The sequence below is a fragment of the Balaenoptera physalus genome (genome assembly GCF_965194825.1).
Source record: "Balaenoptera physalus genome assembly, chromosome: 1".
NCBI lineage: Eukaryota > Metazoa > Chordata > Mammalia > Artiodactyla > Balaenopteridae > Balaenoptera > Balaenoptera physalus.
In genome coordinates this window covers 12,427,712-12,448,399 of record NC_138882.1, presented here as the reverse complement: position 1 = coordinate 12,448,399, position 20,688 = coordinate 12,427,712, and the positions used below count along the sequence as shown (strand labels likewise).

General features: G+C 34.4%; 1 protein-coding gene across 2 annotated transcripts in view; it reads right to left on the bottom strand.

Annotated features, from left to right (window-relative positions):
* BRINP3 (BMP/retinoic acid inducible neural specific 3) overlaps positions 1–20,688 on the bottom strand; it is a 415,778-nt gene that overhangs the window by 170,268 nt on the left and 224,822 nt on the right. For both annotated transcript variants that reach the window (XM_082426674.1, XM_082426675.1), the window contains exon 4: positions 18,733–18,923. In XM_082426674.1, coding sequence (XP_082282800.1) covers positions 18,733–18,923 — 191 coding nt within the window. The remainder of the gene's footprint in view (positions 1–18,732; positions 18,924–20,688) is intronic.

Below are 20,688 nucleotides of genomic sequence, written 5' to 3'. Positions count from 1 at the left end.
AGATAACAACAAACCAATATCTCCTATGAATATGGGTGTAAAAACCCTCAACAAAATTGTAGCAACTGGAATCCATCAACATATAAAAAAAAATATCACCATGACCAAGTGGGATTTATTCCATGAATGCAAGGTTGGTTCAACATCCAAAAATAAATTAATGTAACACATCATATCAGAATTTAATAAGTGAAAAGCATATGCTCACCTCATTAGCCACATAAAAAGCATTTGGCAAGATCAACACTTTTCATCATAAAATCATTCATCAAACTATGAATTGAAAGGAACTTCCTCCACATGTGAAAGAACATCTATGAAAAAACCCACAGCTAACATCATACTTAATGGTAAAAGAAAGGATGCTGTCTTCCTTAATCAGGAATGGTAAAAGAAAGGATGCTGTCTTCCTTAATCAGGAAAAAATAAGGATATTTGTTCTCATTACCTCTATCCATCATTATAAGAGACCTTCCAGCCAGGGCAATTAGGCAAGAAAAAGAGATAAAAGGCATATCCATTGGGAAGAAAAAGAAGTAAAATTATCTCTATTTGAAGATGACATGATCTTATATATAAACAATTCCATGGAATCCACTAAAAAATAAACTGACAAATTCAGCAAGATTTCAGGATACAATATCAATTAAAAACTTCATTGTAGTTTTATACACTTACTGTGATAATTAATTTTATGTGTCACCTTGATCAGGATACAGTGTGCTCAAACATTTGCCTGAATATTATTTCTGGGTGTGTCTGTGAGGGTGTTTCTGGATGAGATGAGCATAAGGGTAAACTGAGTAACACTGACTGCCCTTCCCAGTATGGGTGGGCAGCATCCAATCCACTGAGGGCCTGATAGGAAAAAAGAAATGCAAAGCAATAACTTGTTCTCTGTTTGACTGTGGAGCTGTGATGTATGTCTTCTCCTGAACTCAGACTGGAACTTACATCATCAGTTATCCTGTTGATTGGGCCTTTGAATTCAGACTGGACTTACACCATTGTCTTCCCTGGTTCTCAAGCTTTCAGGCTTAGACATAAACTATACCAGCAGAGGCCAGATCATGAGACTTCTTAGCCTCTATAATCATGTGAGCCAATTGCTCTTTAGATAGATAGATATAGATGTAGATATGGATATATAGATATAGATATAGAGACATATATCTTCTATTGGTTGTTTCTCTAAGAAACCCTGACTAATATACTTGCTATGAACAATCTAAAAACTAAATCTGAAAAAAATTTCATTCACAATAGCATGAAAAGGAAGAAAATCTTGAGTAAATTTAACAAAATAAGTTCAAAAACTGTACTCTGGAAACTACAAAATGTTGTTGAAAGAAATTGGGAATTGGAATAATCAAATCGGTCCTAAAAAAGGACAACTAAATAGGGGCACTCATACTCCCTTAAATCAAAAATTACCACAAAGCAATGGTAATTAAGACACTGTGTGGTTTTGGCACAAGGATAAATGTATAGATCAATGAAATCAAATTGAGAGTCTTGAAATAAACCCATATATCTATGATCAAGTGATTTTTGACAAGGATGCCAAAACCACTCAATGGGGAAAGAATAGATTTTTCAAGCAGCGGTGCTGGGACAACTGGATAGCCAAATAGAAAGAATGAAGTTAAACTCTTACCTCCAAAAACATACAAGTAAATTTTTTAGACCTTGGGTTTGGCAAAAGATTTTTAGACGTAATACCAAAATCACAAGCAACAAAAGAAAAAAAATAGGTAAACTGGACTTACTCAAAAATTAAGAAACTTTTGTGCTTTAAAGGACATCATCAAGAAAGTGAAAAGACCACCCACAGAATGACAGAAAATATTTGCAAGTTATATAGTTAATATGGGACTTGTACAAAGAATATATAAAGAACTCTTACAACTCAACTCTTTTTTCTTTTATAAAAAAAAAAAGATTAAGAACCCAATTAAAGAATGAGCAAAGGATCCAAATAGACATTTATATAAGGAAGATATACAAATGACCAAAAGATCTGTGAAAGATGCTCAGTGATGTCATCTGGGAAATGCAAATCAAAACCACAAACAGATACCACTTCACACCCATTAGTAGGGCTAGAATCAAAGAGTCAGATAATAACAAGTATTTGAAAGGTAGTGAAGAAACCAGAATCCTCATACATTATAGTGGGAAGTAAAATGGTGCAGCAGCTTTGGAAACACTGTGGAAGTTCCTAAGTTAGAGTTATGACATAACCTAGCAATTTTACTCCTATATATATATCTAAGAAAAATCTAAACATATGTCCACACAAAAACTCATACATAAATGTTTATAGCAGCATTATTAATAATAGTAAAAAGTGGAATCAATCCAAACGTCCATCAGTAGATGAATGGATAAACTGTGTGCTTTATTCATACAATGGAATATTATTCAGCCATAAGAAGGGAAAAAGGACTAATTCGTGCAACAACTTGGATGAATCTTGAAAAGAGTATCTTGAAAGAAGACAGTTACAAAAGACCACATATTAAATGAAACTATTCATATGAAAAGCCAGAATAGGGAAATCTATAGAGACAGAAAGTAGATTAGTGGTTACTTAGGGCTGGATGTAGATGGCTAGGGAATAGGGGGATTATAGCTAAAGGGTTTTGGGTTGTTTTGTAAGGTGATGAAATGTTTTAATTTTACTGTGATGATGTTTTTACGTATCTGTGAATATACTAAAAACACTAAATTGGACATTTTAAGTGTGTGAATTGTATGGTAAATGAATTATATCTCAGTAAAGGTAATTTTTAAATGAACATTAAATGTCAGTTTACATCAGATCACACCACATGGTATTATAATGTAGTTGTACCTTTTCAATTTAACACACTAAATTAGGAAGAAGTTCAAGGAAAATTTACAGCCTGTATTTCCTAAATGTGATCACATTAGTAATATCATTCACATCTTCCTTTAAAACCAGAAATATGTAAGAAATAAACCAAGGTTCTTTTTGTGAAATGGACAAATATTCAAGCTAGCCTTATGAACATTTCCTATTTTTTTCTATATATATTTTAACAATGTATTTTGATTTTTGCAGGAGTATTCATATGTGCATACTGATTTTTCTTTCAATATTCTTGGGCAGTTTGGATTTTGTAGATCAGGCTGGCTTGACTGGCATGAGGAAACTGAAATCTGGAAGAGTATCAGTTAAGATTTCAGAGCTCTCCTAATACATGCTGCCAGTCAAACACACACACACACACACACACACATACACACACACACACACACACACACACACAGAGTTAGGGCAGGAGACAGAGCATGGAGGGAGCTCAAATATAGAACCCTTTACTGGGGATATCACTTGACATTTGCTCTTTTATATTCCTGTGGAAACTTCAGGATTAATTTATATGTAGGAAGAAATGGAGTTCGAGTTTATTGATTTAAAGTATTGCTCTTGAGAGTCTTTGTTCCAGATCATTCTTTCTAACAATTCCACTCAGAGTTCTGGAAAATAGACATGATCCCTGACACAATGCTATTGAATTCTGCCTCCAATCTCAAAGTAAAGGTTACATGACAAACAGTTACATAAATTTAGTGATCTAATATCAATAGCTATTTTGAAACAAAACAAAACAAAATCAAAAGAGCCTTGTTTTCCTGGTTGAAGGCAGGATGACTGTGATCAACATTATTATGTTTTTAAAAATAATTTTGCTTTTCATGGAGGAGATAATATACTAGGCAATAAAATAGACTTATTTAGATAACAATATAGTAATAAGAACAGTGGTCACAATGTATACAGTGTTACTTTGAAAATCTTGAGGCACTGGTTATATCAATCTAAGAAGGATTCCCTGGATGTTACTAGAGGAGAAACTGTATTTTATTTTGCCTAATGTTTCATTGACAGGAATTTTACTAGGGTACCCTTCATGAGTTCTCTTAGCCCAACTCCCTCCTACATTCAATAGCTTCCATCAAAGACAAAAGAACACCTGATTGGTGATATTGAAGGATGGGATTATGCATGCTCTACTCTGCTCCTTCTGAAATACCACTTGCATAGATCCATCAGAGGAGTTATAATCGTGTCTATTTTTTTTAAGCTTATAGGAGCAGGCTCTGCCCCGAGGGAGAGTGCTAGTTATTTAAGTTTAATTGGGAGTGAACTGTTCAGAAGCCTGTTGTGTCTGCACATTTCCATGATGCCTTGAAATAGAGCTTATACTTTAACTTCAGTCTTGGTGATTTCTATGAGTATTTCTTAATTGGTTCTGAAGTCTCTAAGGGGGGAAAAAAGTGTATGATGCTAGAGCTAATGCACTTCAACAGGAATAATGCTAGAAATGTTATGGAGTATAAAATAAAAACCTGGAGTGTCTTAATAATCTCTAGGAAGTTTCTATGACCTTACATGAGAAAAAAAACTGATGTGATCCAATATAGTGTTTTGAACACATTTATATAGTTAACATGGGATTCAGAGAAATAGGAATGAAATAGCAGAGGCTAAAAGTAAGGACTTCCAACTCTAGCTAGGATGTAGAAAATCACAAGAGGCCATCATTCTCACCCTAACAATGAAAATAAGTCAGATAAACTCAAATTCAAAGTTTCTTGGTTTAACTATAAGAGTACAGTGGATACTGTAAATGAACTAAAGTCCAGAAAATCACTAGCTCTTTCTGGGAGGAAAGGAACACAAGGCTGTTCTCATCTCTGGCAGAGAGGGAGGAGGATAAATCTGCCATCGATAAGGTAAAGGGAAACCAGAAAGAATGTTTGATGGCCGTGTCAGTCCTGATATGATGGATTAAAATACCAGGAAGTACCAAAGTGAGTATACACCCACCCAGTAAATTGCTGCCATTAGCCTTTAGAGAGTACATGAATACAGCACATGGAGGTTACGTGCAAAACAGCAGAGCTGAGAGAAATACTCTCTGAAGCACCTGGGCTTTCCGCAAGTACAAGGCTTTGGGAGAAACCCTCCAACGTGCTTTTTGCTTTCACCAAGTTCAGGGCACAAAATGGGAAGAAGAGCTGGGAAAGACGCCTCTGAAGCATTTCCGGCTTCTACCAAGTACCAGGCACTGGCCTTCCAAATGCTAGAGACATGGCAGCAAGGAGGAAAGTGATCCCTCAGTGTGTAGAAAGCGAGGGCAAGACTAAAAACCAAAGATAATTCTGCAGTAGATTGGCAGCCAAGCCTTCATGCAGAGTTCCCCCATGATTTAGAAGGTTGGCAGCTGGGTTGTGAAGATGTGGTAATTTCCTGAATCTCACTCTTGGCCAGATCCTTAGCCCTTCTAAAAGGAAAGTGCTGATGCTGTCTTCAAACTGTTTTAAGCCAGAAGTCAATAAATCAAGTTAAATTTTGAAGAAAGCACAGGTCTACCTCAATTCCAGATTAGACTGACTCAGCCTCACATAATAGCAGCCTAATAGAGGAAGGGGTATGTTTATTTTCAGTGGAAATATTATTTACCTCAGTGTCTTTTTTTGTCTGTTTTTTTGCTCTTTTTTACACACGATGTTAGGCAATAACAATAATATGTGAAAAAGCATGAAAATGTGAACTCAAAGGGCAAGACAGGCAATAATCAAGGGAAGCAGACTCAGAAATGAATACGGTTGAATCACCAGACAGAAATTTTAAAATAATACTAATGACTATGTTAAAATATCTAGTAGAAAAGTTAGACAATATAAATAAACAAATGGGGAATTTCAGAAGACAGAAACTATAAAAAATAAACAAATATAAATGGTAGAAAAGAAAAACATATCATAAAGGAAGAATTTATTTAATTGGCTTTATATTACACTGGACAAATAAGGAAAAAATGAATGAACTAAAGACAAGTCATTAGAAATTAATAAAACTGAAAAGCAAAGAGAAAAAGAATGGCAACATAATATAGATAGTACAAGATTTTAAGGACGATATCAAACAGTCTAGCATCAGAGTCCCAGAGGAGACATCCCAGAAGGATAAATGGGAAGAAGACCACACCAAGGCATATTACAGTCAATCTGCTGAAAGTTCAAAACAAAGAGAAAGTGTGCAAATCAGTTAGGGGAAGTGAAATATTACATTCAAGAGAAAAACTACAGTAACTACTAACTACTCATCAGAAAAAAAATGGTGGTCAGAAGACAATAATATAATAGAAAGAGAGAGAGAATGAGACAGAGAGAGAGAGAAACAGAAAGAACGGACTGATGGATGATATCTACATATATGAATGGGGATATACACATGTATTTTTTGTGTGTGTGTATTTAAAATAGAATGGAAATAATAAAATAACAACTAGATTTAATTTAAGTAATTTTGGGATTTTCAGTATACAGAGCTTTTAAATCTTTTGTCAAATTTATATGGTATCGATTTTAATTTAAACATCTGATTGTTGCTTATATACAAAAATACACATAGAAATATACATATATAGAATTACACATAAATTAATCTTACATCCTTCAAATGATCAACTCCCTTTTTATTTCTTGTACCTTTTAAAACTATTTCATTGGATTTTCTATAGCTACATGTCTTCTGTGAATAAAAACAGTTTTACTTCTTCCTTTCAAATCTGAATGTTTGATTTCTTTTTATTGCTTGGTTGCACTGTCTAGAACTTATAGTTCAATGTTACTACTAGAATATTTAGTACTTTTTTTTTTTTAATTTTATTGCATTTTTATTTATTTATTTATTTTTAATTTTTTTTATATTTATTTTTGGCTGTGTTGGGTCTTCGTTTCTGTGCGAGGGCTTTCTCTAGTTGCGGCAAGTGGGGGCCACTCTTCATCGCGGTGCGCGGGCCTCTCACTGTCGCGGCCTCTCTCGTTGTGGAGCACAGGCTCCAGACGCGCAGGCTCAGTACTTGTGGCGCACGGGCCTAGTTGCTCCGCGGCATGTGGGATCTTCCCAGACCAAGGCTCGAACCCGTGTCCCCTGCATTGGCAGGCAGATTCTCAACCACTGCGCCACCAGGGAAGCCCAATATTTAGTACTATTATTAGTAGAATGTTTAGCAGTATTCTACTACAATAAAAGTAGTGATAGCATAAATCTTTGTCTTGTTCCTGAACATAAATGAAAAAGCATTTACTCTTTCACTGTTGAGTATGATACTAGCCACAGGTTTGCAAATATGCTCTTTATCAAGTTGAAGAAGTTCTTTTCTCTTTCTAGTTTTTTTTTTTTAATAAGCAATATATGTCAGATTTTTTCTAAAGATTTTTCTGCAAGCCCTGAGAAGATACCGTCTGTCTATCTATCGATCTATGTATCTATCTATATCTATATGTATTTTGTTGATATAATAATTTACGTTGGTTGATTTTTTAATACTACTCATCGTGAACTTCTAGGATAAATCCCAAGTAGTCCTGATGTGTAATCCTTCTGATCTATTGTTGGATTCAAATTGCTTAAATTTTGTTAAAAATATTTGTATATATACACATGAAATATATTGATAGTTTTATTTCCTTGTAATATTTTACTTTGTTTTTATATCAGAGTAATGCTGGATTTAAACAATGATTTGATAATTTGTCAAATGTCTCAAATGTTCTGGAAGAGTTTATATAGATTGTTATTATATTCCTTAAAATGTTAGAATTCAATAGTGAAGACATCTTGGCCAGGAGTTTTCTTTGCAGGAAATGTTTTTATCTAAACATCAATTTGCTTAATAAATTTAGGGCTATTCATGTTATTTATTCTTGAATGAGCCTTGGAAATTGTCTTTCAAGAAATGTGTTAACTAATTTTCAAAGTGATAGTCACAATGTTGTTCGTGATACGTCCTTACTAACATTTAGAAACCTGTGTAATTTTACTGATGTTACTTCTCTCATTCCTGATACTCATAATTTGTCTATTCATTATTCTATTTCATAATAATTCTGGCTAAATGTTTTTCAGTTTTATTCATACACTAAAAAACCCCCAAAGAAACAAAACAGTTTTTGGTTCCATTTTTTTCTCTATTATTCTTCTGCTTTCTATTTTCTGTTTTCTATTTTATATTCTATTTCTATTGCTTTCCATTTTATTTTACTTTGGGTTTAATTGCTCATCTTTATCATTAGTTTCTTAAGGGGAAATCTTGGTCATTGTTTTATCACGTTTTTTCCCAAATAAACACATTGTTTGCTGCACATTTTCCCCTCAGTACTGCTTTACCAATATTTGACAGATCTTGATATGCTGTATTTTCATTATTACATTCAGTTCAAAATAATTTCTAATACGCTTTTTGCTTTCTTCTCTGAGCCATGAGCTATTTAGAAATTTGGCATTTAGTTTTTAAATATTTGAGGATTTTCCTGATACGCTTGTATTATTAATACAGTTTTATGACTCGAATGATAGTGTTGTTTGAATCTACAATGCCCTTGCTGATTTTCTGTCTACTTGTTCTGTCAAAGATTGAGAGAAGGCTGTTAAAATCTGACTATAATTATGAATTTCTTTATTACTTTTTTCTCTCCTAAAATTTTGAAGCTCTGCTACATGTTTAGGATTATTATTTCCTCTGGATTAACTGCCAAGTATATCACTCTGAAATGACTTTGTCCCTGGTAAGACTCTTGGCTGAGACGTATTTTTCTTATGTTAAAATAGCCACTCCAGTGCTAGCATAGTATACCTACTCTCATCCTTTTACTTTTAATTACTTACAAATTTTAAGTGATTTTCTTGTACACAACATATAGTTTAATCTTGCTTTTTAAAAGAATTCAATGTGACAATGTGCCTTTTAATAGGAAAGTTTAGACTACTGGTATTTAATATGACTATTGATGTTATTAGGTTTAAGTCTATCTACTAGATATTTGTTCTCGATTTCTCCATCTGTTCTTTCTTTCCTTTTGCTTATTTTTAACTTCCTTTGAATTAATTTTTAAGATAATTCTATTATATCACCTTTTTGTCCTGTTAACTGTAACTCCTTATTTTGTTATTCTAGTGGTTGCTTTAAGGTTCATAGTGTACACACTTATCAGCCTACCTTTAAATTATATCATAGCATTTCACTGATAATACAAGAACTTTAAACTTTTATACCGTTGATTCTTGAACAACAGGGGGTTAGGGGCACCAACCCTCCACACAGTAGAAAATATGAGTATAACTCATAGTTGGCCATCTGTCTCCAAGTTTCCTCTGTATCCTCAGTTCTGCACCCATGAACTCACCCAACCATGGATTGTGTAGTACTGTAGTATTTACTACTGAAAAAAATCTGCTTGTAAGTAGATCTTTGTAATTCAAACCCGTGTTGTTCAAAGGTCGACTGTACTTCCAGTACACTTCTTCTGATCTTTATGCTATTGTTGGCATACTGCTTATTTCTACATATACCTATGATACACTGATTGTGGTATTGTTTAAAGAATTGATTCTCTTTTAAAGAATAATAATAATAATGACGCTGATGATAAAAGATATAATGACCCATGTTGGTACCATTTTCACTTTTCTTCATTCATTTGTGTAAATACATATTTCTGACTGACATCCGCTGCATTCTTGCCTGAAAGATTTCCTTTGTCATTTCTTTAATTCAGGTTTGCCACTGAAATTCTTGCAGGTTTTTTACATCTGCAAATATATTTTCCATTTTTTGGAAACATTTTTGCTAGAAAATGAGCTCTAGGTTGACAGAATTTTTTAGTATTTTAAAGCTCTCATCTCCACTGTTTTCTTATTTGCATTGTTTCTGAGAAATCTGCTGTCATCCTTAGCTCTGTTCCTCTGCACCTGATGTGTCTCTTTTTTCTCCTGATCCCCCCATACCTCATGAACTTACATCTAAGCATTTACAATCTTAGTCAGCCTTGTATCTTAATAGAGTTGCTTTTTATTCAAATTGGGAATCCTCTGATAACTAATGAAAATTAAGATATTTTCTTTAATATAGGTTTTGAGCAATTGATGAAATGCCTTGGTGTAATTTTCTTGACCTTTCTCATGTTTGGCATTTTTTGAGTTTCTTGGATCTGTGGGTTTTAAATATCCTTATTAATTTGGAAATTGGCTATTAACTCTTCAAGTATTTTTTATTTTGTCTGAGGCAACAGATTCTAAGGTATCCACCCCTGACCCTTTCCTTATGGTATGCATGTGCTTCTGTAATCCTCTCCCACTGAGTGTATATAGGACCTATGACTTGTTTCTAACCATAGAATACAGCAAAGGTGATTTAATGCATGTGATTATGTGATTACTTGTCTATAAGTTCACTATATAAGATTGTGATGTCTTATAATGACCCACTTCCTTGCTGAACCTGAAAAAACAAATTAACATGTTGTGAACTGCCATATGGAGGAGGTCACTTGGCTAATAGTTGAGGGTCACCTCCCACCAACAGCCAGCAAGAAAAGGGTCCTTCACACTGACAAGGACATTACTGCTACCAACAATCATGTAAGCTTGGAAAAGGATGCTTCCCAAGTTGACCGTCAGGTGAAAATCTAGCTCTGGTGGACACCTTGATTTGAGCATTAGCTAAGCCATGTAAGCCATGCCTGGACTCTTGACCTTCAAAAAAAAAAAACCGAAGGCATGATAATGTGATAATGTGTTTTATTATGTCTCTAAAGTAACGATAACATTGCTATACAGCAAGAGGTATCTAACACTTCCCTCCACCCCCAGCCTCCTTTGGGGACTCTAACTACACATATTTATGGCTGCATGAAGTCCCAGAGCTCACTGTCGATTGCTTTTTGCATTTTGTTCTCTTTTTGTTTCATTGTAAATAGTTTATATATCTATGTCTCAATTTCACCTGTCTTTTCCTGTGCAATAAAGGACAATGATTATGAGAGACAGACACAACTGTAGGTGTCTACTCTTATTCAGTGTATTTTTTATGTCACACATTACAGCCAATGTCAGTCAGGTCAATTTGGTTCTTTTCTCTGTCTTCATGTCTGTACTAATACTTTGAAAAATATGGAATACAGTTATAATATCCATTTTAGTGTTATTGTCTGATAAGTTTAATGTCTGTGTTCATTCTGAGTCAGTTTTAATTGGCTGAATGCTCTCTTCATTATGGTTTGTGTTTTCCTGCTTCTTTACTGCCTGGGAAATTTTACTGGTTTTTATCATTGTGAATCTTACTTTTTTGGATAATAGATTATTTATTTATTTATTTATTTTGTATTCCTATAAGCAGTCTTGAGTTTTGTTCTGGGGTGCAGTTCTTGGAAAGAGTTTGATTCATGTTGGTCTTATTTTTTATAATTTTTGAGGTGAGTCCAGAGAAGAACTTAATCAAGGTTGATTATTCCCCACCACTGAGGCATGCCATTTCTAAGCATTTCATGCAGTGCTCCATGAACTATTAGTATTTCCTTTCTGGCTTATGGGAACACTTTTCTAGGCCCTGAGTGAGTGCCGAATACTGTTCTCTAATTCTAATCCATGGTGTAGTTTTCTTCCCTGATGTCAGGTAATTTCTACACATATATGTACTCAACAGCATTCTGCTAAGTATTTGAGGGCAAACCCCTACGGTTCCTGGGGTTTTCTCTCTACATGGCTTTCTCCTCTTTGGTGTTCTGTCCAACAACTAAAAACACCTAGGTCTCTCAACTCTGACCTCTATCCTCAATTTAAGGAATTTTTTGGTCTCTGCCTGGATTTTCTCTCCCTGAACCACATCCTGGAAACTCTTTCAAGACAGCAAGCTGGGGCAATCATAGCACTCACCTCAGTTGTGTCCATTTCTCATAATCATTGCCCTTTATTACCTATTGTTCAATGCCTGGTAGACCATTATTTTTATATCTTTTATCACTGTTTTTGATTGTCAGGTAGGAGGGTAAATTCAGTCCCTGTTAATCCATCTTGGTTAAAAGCAGTTCTAACTATTTAGAGATTTAAATTTTTATTTAGTGTTATTTGCTTTGCTTGATTTTATTTTTTCAGGCTTCTTCAGGTCAAATATTCTTTGTATGTGGAAGAGATAATAATTTAGTCAGCGCTCAGTTATAACACAGAAAATATAATTATATATAATTTGTCACAAGGAAGATAAACACAAGATGCATTTTGAGTGAAGATAGTAAGACAATTGTGATGTGAGAGAGCAGAAAACAAATAAAATATAATGGCCTCAAATAGTATAGGCTTTGTCACAGGAAATAAGATTTTTGACTAGGAAAGAGCTGAAAAAAGAAGAATGGAATGAAACAGATGCTAAAATATACCACAAATTGAAGTTTTAATTTTTTTCCCTAATTTATATAATTAATATTTAATCTAAACAACAAAGCTTAACTTTATTTTACAAATTTACCATTTGGTAGCCACTATATATATAAGAAGTTATTTTGATTAAAAACCAAACAAAAATAAAAACAGATTCTGCTTTTGCCCTCCAGCAAATTAGGATTGTTTGTCAAAACTAGAGAAGACATGGCAGAGGGGAAATAAATATCTGTAATGCAAACTAGAAAAATATTATAAAGCATATGAAAGTTCAGAATATGAAAAATATATGATTCTTAATTATTCTGGAACTTTTTGCTTTCATGAATTTAATCATGACACTAAATTTACACATATTAATTATTCTTGAATGATATATTATTCCTTTATACTAAAAAAATTGGGGCAGATAAATAAAAAATTCAGATAGATTTGTGGTCAACTTGATCAAAATTGTCCAACTTGTTAAATGTACTAAGCTGGGCTTCCCTGGTGGCACAGTGGTTGAGACTCTGCCTGCCAATGCAGGGGACACAGGTTCGAGCCCTGGTCTGGGAAGATCCCACATGCCGCGGAGCAAATGGGCCTGTGAGCCACAACTACTGAGCCTGCGTGTCTGGAGCCTGTGCTCCGCAACAGGAGAGGCCGCGATAGTGAGAGGCCCGCGCACCGCAATGAAGAGTGGCCCCCGCTTGCCGCAACTAGAGAAAGCCCTCGCACAGAAACGAAGACCCAACACAGCCAAAAATAAGTAAATAAATAAATAAAATAAAATAAATTAAAAAAAAAAAGGTGTAAATGTACTAAGCTAAATGTACAGCTTGTACTAAATAATTAAATACTTTTATGTGTGCGTAAGTTAAAACATTCTTTTGAAACCCGAAGAGAGTTTGCTATTTAAAAGAGAGACCTTCCTGAAAATAAAACTAATATATGAAATCAAACCTCTAATTATTATGAAGTATTTACATGTAAATTGTCTTACTGGGTTTTCTTGAATTAAGAGTTTTTGAACATATAGAAATTTAAAAATTAATTGTAAACTTTTCCTAATTTAAATTACCCCAAATCAAATAATTTACATATCAAAAATGCTTCTTGGAAAATTATTGTCAGGCCTAATTTTATCAATAGCTTTTGAAATTTATTTTTGTTCCCTGTGCTATACAGTAGGTCCTTGTTGTTTATCTATTTTACATGTAGTAGTTTGTATCTGCTAATGCCAAACTCCTTATTTATCCCTCCCCACTCCGTTCCCCTTTGGTAACCATATATTTGTTTTCTACATCCATGAGTCTCTTTCTGTTTTGTATCATATTTTAGATTCCACAAATAAGTGATATCAGATGATATTTGTCTTCCTCTATATGGCTCAATTCACTTAGTATGAAAATCTCTAGGTCCATCCATGTTGCTGCAAATGGAATTATTTAATTATTTTTCATAGCTGAGTAATATTCCATTGTATATATACACCACATCTTCTTTATCCATTCATCTGTTGATAGACATTTAGGTTGCTTCCATGTCTTGGCTATTGTAAATAGTGCTGCAATGAACATTGGGGTACACGTATCTTTTCGAATTAGAGTTTCCTCCAGATACATGCCCAGAAGTAGGATTGCTGGATCATATGGCGACTCTATTTTTAGTTTTTTGAGGAACCTCCATACTGTTCTCCATAGTGGCTGAGCCAATTTACATTCCCGCCAACAGTGCAAGAGGGTTCCCTTTTCTCCACAACCTCTCCAGCATTTATTATTTGTAGACTTTTTGGTGACGGCCATTCTGACTGGTGTGAGGTGATACCTCAATGTAGTTTTGATTTGCATTTCTCTAATAATTAGCAATGTTGAGCATCTTTTCATGTGCCTGTTGACTATCTGTATGTCTTCTTCGGAGAAATGTAGGTCTTCTGCCCATTTTGTGATTGGGTTTTTTTTTTTTTTTGGTTTTGAGTTGTATGAGTTGATTGCATATTTTGGAAATTAAACCCTTGTCCATCTCATAGTTTGCAGACATTTTCTCCCAGTCCACTTGTTGTCTTCATTTTGTTTATGGTTTCCTTTGCTGTGCAAAAGCTTATAAATTTGATTAGGTCCCATTTGTTTTTGTTGGTTTGTTTGTTTGTTTTTGCTTTTATTTCTATTGCCTTAGGAGACTGGCCTAAGACAATATTGCTGCGATTTATGTCAGACTATGTTTTGCCTATGCTCTCTTCCAGGAATTTTATGGTGTCATGTCTTATATTTAAGTCTTTAAGCCCTTTTGAGTTTATTTTTGTGTATGGTGTGAGGGAGTGTTCTAACTTCATTGATTTACGTGCGGCTGTCCAGCTTTCCCAGCACCACTTGCCAAAGAGACTGTATTTTCTCCATTGAATAGTCTAATATTCTAATGTATATCCTAATTTTATGAATAGATTTTGAAATTTTAATTTAATGTATTTTTATAATTTCAGAAATAGAAATGTAGCTCTAAGTTGTGAAGCCTCTTCTCAACATCACCTTCAACACCCTTAAGTAAACTATGCAGCACTAAGACATCACTTGGAGACAGATTTTTAGCTGGAATACTGACCTGTAAGTTAACTTTATCATATTGTTTGTGCTTTTTCCTAAATTTGTTGGAAAAAATTCTAAACACCATAATTTTTAAAATCTTTCAAATAATTTTTCTATATTAGAAAAATGCTAGCAATACAGTATGTTATTTTTTCTTTTACAAAAATAATAACTTGGCTCTTTTAAATTTTTTAACAGTTACAAATATTTTAATTTTATTCACTGCATGTAATCTGATTTTTAAAACTTAAAGTATTAAGGAAATTTTTGAATATCCATATACCACATCAGGTAATAGATTGGATTTTTCCCGAAATGTATATTTTGATTTTCTCAGCATTGTCAATCACATATTAAAGTTTATTTGATTATTTCAAAAGAAACCTAAAGAATATGTTAGTATGATTTTTTTAGATAACTTGAGTCAATTGAATTGAATCTTCTCAAAATAATTGACAATTCTAGACATTATATTTGACATGTTTTTGCACTAATAATTATATTGAGAAATAATATTTGATATAAATGCCATTATGAAATAGTATAGCAGTTAATTATGCTCTATGGGCATTTGAGCCATTCATTTTTGTTTACAGATGTGTTAATGAAATTCAATCTACATTTACATTCATAATTAGAAGAGGTTAAACACAACCATTTGTTCGATTCCATTTTCTAGAAACTGGCTCAGTTAACGCTATGTGTCCAACTCTTTTGTGTTTTTGCAAGAATTAGCATGATAAAAGCAGGCATGCTTATGCAGATTTAATTATATTTTTGCTGTTTTCGGATAATGATTTTATTTGACTCTATTTTTTAACAAAACTCTGTCTCCTAAATTCTGTGAATCAAGGGACATCTTCATGCAACATTTGTCCAAGAAATTAAATGCCCACTACACGGCACTTAAAAACCCAAGGTGTTTTTATCTAATCAAAGAAATTGTAGACTTGCTACCCTTCGTGTGAATCTTTATAATATAAAATCAATGCACTGAACCTTTAGAGATTTAGTAAAGGAGTTAAGCTTTTGATTTCAAATATCTACAGAAGCACTTTGCATTGAGTTATTTGTTCAAGTATAAAGGATTTCAGTAGTTGAATGCCCTTGGATTCCATTTACACACCCAATACCCTCACCCCTCAGTCCCTCTTACCCTGTTAACTCACATCTAAGCAATTAAAATCTTATAATTGTGGGGAGACATTTTTTACCTGGGTTGGGATACATTTGATAACTAAGGAAAATAAAAGATACTCTCCTCAGGAAATTACACAGGAGCATAAAAGCGTGCATGAAGTTCAAGGACTATGTCGACCTGCTGGAGCAGTTTTCCTGGAGCTTTCACAGTAGCCCAGACTGCAGCTGACCCTGGGCCAGATAATCACTCGTCACTTAAAACTATAACTGCCTCAGGTGAGAACTCCATCCAGGCCTAAATTTAATCCTGAAAAGTCTGACCTCCCTCCCCTCTTTCCCAGTCCCTACTAACTCACCCTTGCCTGCCCTATGTACTTCCAGGATTATTTTCTTAGTCATGTTGCTGCCAGCACACATACCTCATTCGGTTTATTTTCCCCCTTAGTTATGCACAAGATATGTGTACTTCTCTTTACAACCCATCTCTGTATCATTCCCATACTGTTCTCTGTTTCCTCCCCTTGATCTAAAGTTCCACTTTTCCTTCCCGTTCCCAGCCCCACTACACACACTTTAAAATACTTCCATTATGTGCTCTAGAACTCCCTTCCAAGACTAATGGGCTCCAGCATTTTCTGGAGTCCTTTCACGGTGAGGCTGTTCACTCTCCCACATTCCAGGTTACTCCTTTGTCTTCCCCAGAGCTGTTCTTAGATCACTCTTTTATGAAAGTCACTTCTCCTTTGGGGCTGGCTCATTTCTACCACACATGAAGCTTTATCATCCCTAGCTGTATCATCAGGGTCTAAGAACAATGCCTGTATACAACAGCCTGCACCATTAAAACATGTGTCTTTGTGATACATACTTCTCTTGTGGGAGAAAAGAGTACATACAAATATCCATTAAGTTTTGACATGAACTGTGAATGAATATTTCTTAATCAGTATGGATACAAAAAGTCTACTGTATAATTCTACTTGGCACTGAGCAAAAAAATCAATAGCCGTATAATAAACATACTTACTACAAGGATGTCTTCTATTAGAAAATACACTTTAAGTTTCTGTTTATATCATTGAAATTGATTTCTGAAAAAGCCTATTTCTTCTCAGCAACCTCAAGCTAAATACCTACAACACTATCCTACCTTACAATATTTTTAAATTAACTACAACATCTGCGTTCATGCTGGCTACCTTTTTATCTATTCAGCATAAATATTATTTATACACTTGATTAGTCAATATAATGTAAGTCCTATAGTCAGAAGTAGACTAACTATAATTGTATAATCTATATCTACAGAAGTCTTTTTCTTAACCTCATCCACTAGCAGTATTGAAGATGGGCAGTTATGGTTTGTGTAACCCTTAAGCTAAAGATATTTTCTTTCTTTTTTTTTTTTTAATTGGGGTATAGTTGTTTTACAATGTTGTGTTAGTTTCTACCATACAGCGAAGTGAAGTAGAGTTCCCTGTGCTATACAGCAGGTTCTTATTATCTATTATCTATTATATAGATCTACTATAGTTATCTATTATAGTTATCTATTTTATACATATTAGTGTATGTACGTCAATCCCAGTCTCCAAGTTCATCCCACCTCACCCTCCCTCTCCGCTTCCCCCCTGGTGTCCATATGTTTGTTCTCTACATCTGTGTCTCTATATAGCTAAAAATATTTTCATGTCATCTTTTATTCTCTCTGGGACAGTCTTGGACAAAAGATGTACCTTGGGCTAATTTTTCTTAGCATTCTCAACATATCAACATACTTACTTTTCAATTAACTGAAAAAAAAAAACACACATTAATTTTAATCTCATAAAGCAATAAAATGATATATTTAATGAGTGCTTTTTACATTAATTATGAAATGTTACATTTGAAACACTGGGAAATGCTCTTTATGTTTTATTTTGCTCTTATTAACTTAGTCCAGAATCACACTATCACATGTGCCAACTCTTTGGTCTGTTAGTTTTGCAGTGGCCACTGGCCAAACACAATAACATGCTGATCTAAACTGCCAGAGAAATATGTCAAAACATCTACTGTTTTGGAAACCACTGCCTTTCTCTCTCTGTCTCTGTCTCTCTCTCTTTCTCTCCCTTCATTTCTTCTGAAAATTAAAGGTATCTTATTCTCCCATGCTCTCAGTTTTTGTAAAGTCAACCTTAGTTGCTTCAAAGGCAAAGGATTTTAGTGAACATACAGAGTTTATCCAGTAGTTCTAGATTATGGTATATCTTGACTTCTAGAAACTTATAAACAAATACTTGTACTTCTCAATTGTGCCTTAAAAACACGGTGGGGGGGGGAATACTCCTTGAACCAGACTTAATGATTTTTGTGTCACTGACCCACTTTGAACCTAATAGAGCCCCTTCTCAGGATAATGTTTTTAAATGCACACAATAAAATATGAAGTTTTACAAAATAAATCAGTGCTATTAAAACAAAGTTTCATCTATGTACGCTTTGTGAGGGAGTCTGTGTACCCGAGGATAAACTGATACTACTCAAGTGTATTTGAATTAATGTTCTGACATGAAACACCTTGACCCAATCATCAAGTTAACAAAATTACATGAAAATATATACAATTTCATCTTAAATGTACTGCAACACTTAAAGCAAAAGGACATATTAAATTATTTTTCAGGACTCAATTGTTTAAATCAGTGAGACATGAACATATATAGACATGGATTTTAGAGACAGAGAACAAAATGTTGTGACGTAACTCTAGGGTAAACATACTCATACCTTTATGGCAGTGGATGCGATTTGAATGTGGTGAAGTCTCCGAAGGGTGCTGTCCCTGTCAATGAAATAGGAAGCAGCTAGTTGATGTAGCGTCTCCAGAGTGACTGAGGAGCTGTTGGCGCTGGGATCACTTCCTTCAGATCGTTTGCTCAGCTTCCGCTTGTCCACAAAAATTGTGAGTGACTCCTCTCCTGCATTAATAATATTTTACATTATTCCATTTCCCACTTCAAATCAATTTTTTCAACTACCTGCAGGGGAGGAAGCCTAGCTTACAGCCATAATGAAACAAAAGAGTGATAAACAACAAACAGGCAGGGAGTTTTACTTTTCTTTTGTTCACAAAGATTTCCCATATACCTAGAAAAGTGCCCGGGATGTTGATGGTTGTGAATACATATTTCATAAATATTAAACAGCAAGCTTTTGCAGAACACGTTCTCTAGATTACATTGACTTTCTCATACAGTTTAGCTTACCGAACACTCACTGGGTCTCAAAGCAAATTAAGATAGGAAAATATGTAAAACAAACTCAACATTTACTACACATCAGCATGGTAAATGGAAACATGACCAAGCATATTACAAAACATTAGCTGTTTTCAGTTGTACCCTTAAAACGCAGAGAAAATATATACATGCATATATAGTAATATAAATATTTATGCATTAAATTCAGAGGTTTCCTACACATGGCATTAAATATTAAAATATTGTGTGTTAATAAGCTCTACGGAAATCACTAACCTCCATGAGAAGCTTTAGGTACTTGACAATGGATTCTCTAAGGTGAAATTTAAAGCAAATTACAACTAAGCTGCAATTTTCAATGTTTGAATATTGACGAAAAAGTGTCAATGCCATTCAAGTCTAACATTAAGAACTTGCCATCCTCAGACTTCCAGATTCTTAGATATTCATCTAGCATATAATTGTCAAACTAGAAGCTTGTTCTCATTCTTTCAGAAACCCATCTGTTTAGGTGGCATTATGCCCACTGACAATTTGTCAAGCCAGTTTTCTAAAAGACCAAACAAGATTTTCTAGCAGAAGAATAGCTTGCATTTCTTCTCCAAATTAAAAATAATACCAATTTTAAAATGCCGCAGCCTAACTGACCATCCAATTCTAAGTGACGGTTCATACTTCTCTGCAAGAGATCAGGTGAATTGGTATCAGAAATAAGGTGTCAACAATGTTATTTCGGAAAGTCGCATTCTCAGTTTGTATTTGGACATCAATATGCAAGCTGGAAATGAAGCAGACTAACTAGAATTGCTGAAGGAAAAAAAAACTCTCAAAAATATGAATGAGTGGGTCAAGTTATCAACAGCATTAAGTCCTGTACATGATAAACAGCTTTCGGTGGGAATATCTGAAAGCAAAAAGAGAATACATATGTCAAATACTACAGAAAAAAAAAAATCCACAGCAATTATTTACCCCTAAAGGAGAGGATGAACTGGTGTGGAAATCTGAGTGAATACATTCTCAGAAAGACCACTGAATCTGAGAAATCCACCCATGTGCCCAAACAAACATCTTGTACATGAGACAGAAAGAACAGCGTTGTGATAGTCTAAGAATTTATAATGCAGCTTGACAACACATGCAAGTGCTATGGCCTGAATGTTTGTGTCTCCCAAAATTCATATGTTGAAATTCTATCCTTTGAAGATGATGGTATTAGGAGATGGGGCCTGTGGGAGGTGTCTGGGTCATGAGGGCAGAGCCCTCAAGAATGGAATTAGTTCCTTTGTAAAGGAGGCTCCAAAGAGATTCCTTGTCCCTTCTGCCATGTGAAGATACAAGGAAAAATCTGTGACCTGGAAGAGAGCCCTCACCCAACCATGCTGGCATTCTAATCTCAGACTTCCAGCCCCCAGAACTCTGTTGTTTATGAGCTACCTTATCTGTGGTATTTTGCTATTGCAGCCCGAACAGACTATGAGAT